Below are 5151 nucleotides of genomic sequence, written 5' to 3' on the forward strand. Positions count from 1 at the left end.
GGACGGACCAGCCAGCGACGACGACGCGCGAATACCCGCGGCGAGTGCGCGTTGCGCCGGACCCCAACCGCGGGTATGTGTACCCCGGCGGCGGCCTCGCGCGCCGGGGCGTGGCGGCGGCGCCAGCCGAGATCCAGGACACACGGACCTTCGCGGAGGCACTGACGTATCCCGGGACCTCAGACCTGCCGTGGAAGCCGGACGACGTCCTCGCGGCGGAGCCCTGGCGCGCGACGCGCGCGGCGGCGGCCGACGGACCGCGCTCGCCGTCGTCTCCCGCCCCGCGCGTCCCGCGCCACAGAGCACCTCGCGACGATCTTTTAGCAGAAACTCATAAAAAGAGGCTAGATCGACGAGGAATCGGGGTGTTTCGGCGGAACAACGGTCCTTTAAACGCGGCTATGGTTTACCCCAAAATCGGGGTCTGCTGGGGGTCCCTCCGCGTGGCGGCAGCCCGCGCGTCCCGCGTCCCGCGCCGCGCCAGGAGCCGGGAGGAGGTGCCATGGGCCACGGCGGTGTCCTCATCGAGTCGGGCCGCGCCCGGCGTTCGTCGGCTGACCCGCGGCCGCACGGTGGCGGCTGCTGCAACGGCACCGGCGACTCCCGGTCGACCGCGGCGCCGCGCGCGCGGTGTGGCAATTCAGCGATCGCCCAGCGGCGCGCGACGCGGCAACTTGAAGGCAACCAACGAAAAAGGAGCTCGCTGATTGGTCGGGAGGTGGGTGGGTGGGCGCCGGGCGGCGCCACCAAAAATCTGGCATGTTGTCTGGTACTTTTTTTTAGGTAGCCCCCTGCCGTGAATGCAATTTTAGATTATCCCGTCATAGTTATGTATGCAGTGTCGGCACTAGTACGTGATCAACGGAAGAAACGTGCCGATGTGAAGCATGTGCCGACCGAAGTGAAGTGGGAACAGGTTCCGAGACGCAGACATTACGGCAAATTCGATAACGTTATTCTCACACTGAACTTACTGCCGGGGGCGGGCGGTCTCAACGCCGTCGTCGTGAGTTGGAAGAACCCTGTTCGAGACCACGATATTGCTGCGGGTGCGTGCGAAAAGCAGATGTTTGAGGTTGATTCATTGCGTAAAGAATTTGTCGCTAAAAACCGAACGTACAAAAATTGGGAAACGGCCTGGCTGTTGATGAATGATAGGCCAGAGGAATTAGAAGAATACCTGGAATTACGACCCAAAATGGGCGATTTTAAGGAACGTGTGACGCTCATGAAAAAAACTGAGGAAAAGGTACAAGCAGAGCAGCAATGGAGGCGATACCATGAGCTAAAGCTCCGGTGTGAGCGGCTCCTGGAGGCTCGTGATACACTCAGAGAGATCAAACGCATTAAGGATAATGCGTTCCAAGGCATGAAACATGCAGATCAACACCTGGAAAAACTGTTTGAATTGGAGCGTGAAACAGCCGAGAAAATCAGCGAAGACCACGTGCTCGCTGACCAACAGAGCCGGAGTATCTCAGAGCTTTTCCCAGCGGTGTGCGCGGGCATGATTATAACCGAAATAAACGGGATAGCAACTGAAGGAGCACCGTGGGCTGAGGTACATCAGCTCCTCCAAGACGCCCAACAGCCACACTCTCTCGAGTTTCGCCGTTATGATTACCGCGAGAATTCAGTTTCTGGCAAGTGGGAACCACTCCAGGTGCTTCGAGAACGAGGACAGTACGTCGAGGACCCACGGGTGGGCCGAGAAATGTTCGCTCAGGCTTGTCGCGCAGGTGTTCTGGAGATTGTCTTGCAATATCTCGAAGAAGGCCAGGAAGTTGATGCACAAGATGCAACACAGTGCACAGGTCTCCACCACGCTGCTGCGAATGGACATCTTGGCATTATATCTGCTCTTCTCAAAGCAGGCGCCTCTATGGAGGCCCGAGATGCAAACAAGGAGACTCCTCTTGCTGCGTCATGTCGCCGTGGTGAGCTCGACGGTGCAGCTTTACTCCTAGCGCACGGCGCCAGCTGCCATGCTTGCGATCGTGCCGGCCGATCAGTGCTGATTCATGCTGTTCTAAGTGGCTCCGCCTCAATAGTTGAAATATTGCTATCCAAAATGTCACGTGATTCATCACGGTGGCTACCGGACAAACTCTGGAATTGGACACCGCTGCATTACGCAAGCTCCTCGGGCCTCACACCTGTCGTTGACTTACTCCTGAAACACTCGGCGTCTCCCTACGCGTTGAGTTCCGATGGCAGCTCACCTTTCAAATTCGCCAAACTAGAAGTGCAGATGCTAATCAGGCAGTATATTCTTAAGGAACCTGCGCAATGTGTGCTGCCCGCCGGTCTAGACCGCGGCGCTTTGTGGCTGGGATCAAGGCAAGCAGCTTATCCCCAATTTGCCACGGATCGTGGTTTCACATCGATTTTGTCTATTTTTGATAGAGGTTCATCTTGTTGCTATGTGATTGCGGGGTCATCTCGCCTTGTTTATTGTAGGTCAGAAGGATCCAAAGCTTCGTTGGATGGCGGATGCCACCGAAACTGCCGGTTTGGAAAGACACGAGATAGTAATAAGTGCCGATGATACCACAAGCCATGATACCGCATCTTGGTATTCACTGACTATAGTACTAAAAGACTGCATCGATTTCGTTCATGATGCAATTGAGTCCTTAGTTCCAGAGTCATTCTTTGGGTGTCGGAGGTGGAGGTTGGCATACCCGGGGTGTAAATGGGGGGGGGGGGGGGCCCAATCCCCTATAAAAGGACTCGGCTCCAGGCGGAAACCAGTTGTTCTAGTGCACTGGGATCTTGGCGTTTGCACTTCCCTTTGCGTCGGGCTTGCATACATGCTGACGAAAAGGCGATTAAAATTGAATAGCTCCCTGAAGCACCTCGAGGCCATCAGGCCCCAACTACAGCTTGATATTCACCTCAGGCGTGGTCTCCAGGCCATGGAGCGCTCCTTGGACCCCCGGAAACTCCGTCGGCTGGAAAATCCCCTGCGAAAAGCACCTGTGTTGGCATTGCGATTTTAGTCTGGCTCAAGCCGAACATACCCAAGGCAGCGAGCTTGCGAGGATAAAAAGTATGTAGGGGGGTAGGGCGGTCTTGTTTCTCGAGACCGACCGGGGACCGACCGGGGGCCCTCCGGGGACCGGCCGTGGGACCGCCGGGACGAGCTCCGCGGGACCGCCGGCGCAGACCGCCGGCGCAGCAGCGCGGCGGTCCTCGGCGGGCGGTCCGGCCGGCGGTCCCGCGGCGGTCCCCGGGCGGTCCCGCGGGAACCGCCGGCAGCTGCGGTTTCGGGCGGTCCTGGAGGTGGCGGTCCTACGCCCGGTCCTGGGGCGGTCCGCGGCGGTCCCGCCCCGACGGTCTCGACGGTCGAGCTCGACGACGGCCCGGAGCTGGGTCCTCCGCCCGGGCCCGCCAGGACCGGCGGTCCCGACGGTCTCGGTAGTCTTAGCGGCCTAGGGTGAAATACCCCAAACTAGGGTAATAAGGAACGTTGAGGTCAACGTTAAGGGGGTGCATTGTCATCTCCATCATCATGGTAACATATCTTGTCCGGAATGGCATGCTGGAACCAATACCCGCGAATATGCATGGTATCAATATCTTCATATCCATAGGGACCCCAGCCTCCCTGACTGGCCTTTCTCTCCTCCTTTCCCCTTTCCTATCCCAAATTACTGAGATCCTCCCTCCCTGGCGCTAACGCCAGTAGGCCAGCCCACGTAACTCTCGCAGCTGCCCCTGCGAGACATCCTCATATGAACGCTGGAAACAATATGGGCGAATATGTATGATGGAATCAACTTCGAGACGCATGATGGAACGGTACCATGTCATGAACTTAAACTTCGGCATATTCATGATTAGCCATTGGTTCCACCATGCCATTTCATACCATGCTTGTTTCTATCATACTATATATACACACTTATTGGTTCCAACATCGTAATTTCCTTAAAGTTTCATGTTCGTTTAGTCGACCGCAAATATCTGCCGCAATAGTGTCATGTGAAGAAATATAACAATGATACGAACGCCACGAACCTCACTTTGCTACGCCCCAAGCATTGCGCAGCCTTGCTCACAGGATGAATGCATCACTACTATACTTGTCGGCACTGCACTTATTTCGCCTGGACACCGCATTTCTTCGTTCAAAAATGTCCTCCTGTCCAAAGAGAGGTCGCGGGGAACATATGTAACTGAGACTCGCCGAGCACGCATCAAGCGTCTCCTGTTAGCCACGCGAAGTCTTGATCGCCGTGTTGATAAGCTTACCGCACGGTTGGCCTGTCGCCAATCGATTGGACACACGAGTCCTGGTTTTAAATCAAGACTCTGGAATGGCAATAGTCATGATCATAATGATACTTGCATGCTCGATGATAGCGCGGTTGCCATATCTACATCGTTAACCTTCGATCGTGGGCCAGGGATCATTCTCAGATGGGGCTTGTCACCAACCACGTCAAGGGATGGCAATATTGAGATGATGGAGAATCCAGCTTGTTTGGTTACTGGTCTTAAGTTGAGGAATATATGTCAAGCTCGGTCACATCGAGTCCGCCCGCAAACAAAAGCAAAGTTAGCGGTCAATTATTTCTCAGATTCGCTATCGTTGATTGAACGAATGTCTAAGTTTGACAAGAAAGTCACCAACAATACCAGCAATACCGACTATCCACCCGAGCTTCCTACATTCTCTAGGCAGTCTCTAATGGACTTCGACCATGCTCCTCAAAAGCCATGCTGTCGGCATTTTAAGCTGTCGAAAGAGCGCTCTGTACATAGATATATGTCGACAGCCGCCGCAACTGAACGCGCGGAAACAGTTCTTCCCGCGTTCTCACCACCTTCGGATTTGCACCTACAGTTTCTAAATGGATATCAGTGGCTAGAGGCTCTTGCTTTGAGTGATCTTCAGCTTGCCGGGTTCAGGAGGCGCTGCGACACGGTTGCTGAACAACAGAAGATGTTGGCCGCTCTTCATTCTTCCACAGAAGAGGCACGACAACAACGCGTGAAACTATTGAAGCAAAGAGTTCTGTACGAAGCTCTCTTGTATGACAAGATTTTACTGCATGGGGTGGCGTTCATCCAGGGAATGCCATTGCCTCAAATTTCGCAGCAATTCACACTTAAATCCATCGAACCATCGCGTAATTTGACAAA

The 5151-nt window shown here is 54.9% G+C and overlaps 2 protein-coding genes across 2 annotated transcripts in view; both read left to right on the forward strand.

Moving 5' to 3' along the window:
• Nucleotides 1-1714: 1714 nt before the first annotated feature.
• Nucleotides 1715-3074, forward strand: AURANDRAFT_55582 (hypothetical protein; the record flags this gene model as incomplete). Its single annotated transcript, XM_009043723.1, has 3 exons — nt 1715-2408; nt 2461-2632; nt 2744-3074. The coding sequence occupies 3 exons, from the start codon at nt 1715-1717 to the stop codon at nt 3000-3002; spliced, it is 1125 nt and encodes a 374-aa protein (XP_009041971.1).
• Nucleotides 3075-4003: 929 nt separating this feature from the next.
• AURANDRAFT_68110 (hypothetical protein) overlaps nt 4004-5151 on the forward strand; it is a gene marked incomplete at both ends in the record, with an annotated part of 4605 nt that continues 3457 nt past the window's right edge. The window contains 2 exons of the mRNA XM_009043724.1: nt 4004-4215; nt 4687-5065. Coding sequence (XP_009041972.1) covers nt 4004-4215; nt 4687-5065 — 591 coding nt within the window. The remainder of the gene's footprint in view (nt 4216-4686; nt 5066-5151) is intronic.

This window comes from Aureococcus anophagefferens (assembly GCF_000186865.1).
Source record: "Aureococcus anophagefferens unplaced genomic scaffold AURANscaffold_65, whole genome shotgun sequence".
In the NCBI taxonomy this organism is placed as follows: domain Eukaryota; class Pelagophyceae; order Pelagomonadales; family Pelagomonadaceae; genus Aureococcus; species Aureococcus anophagefferens.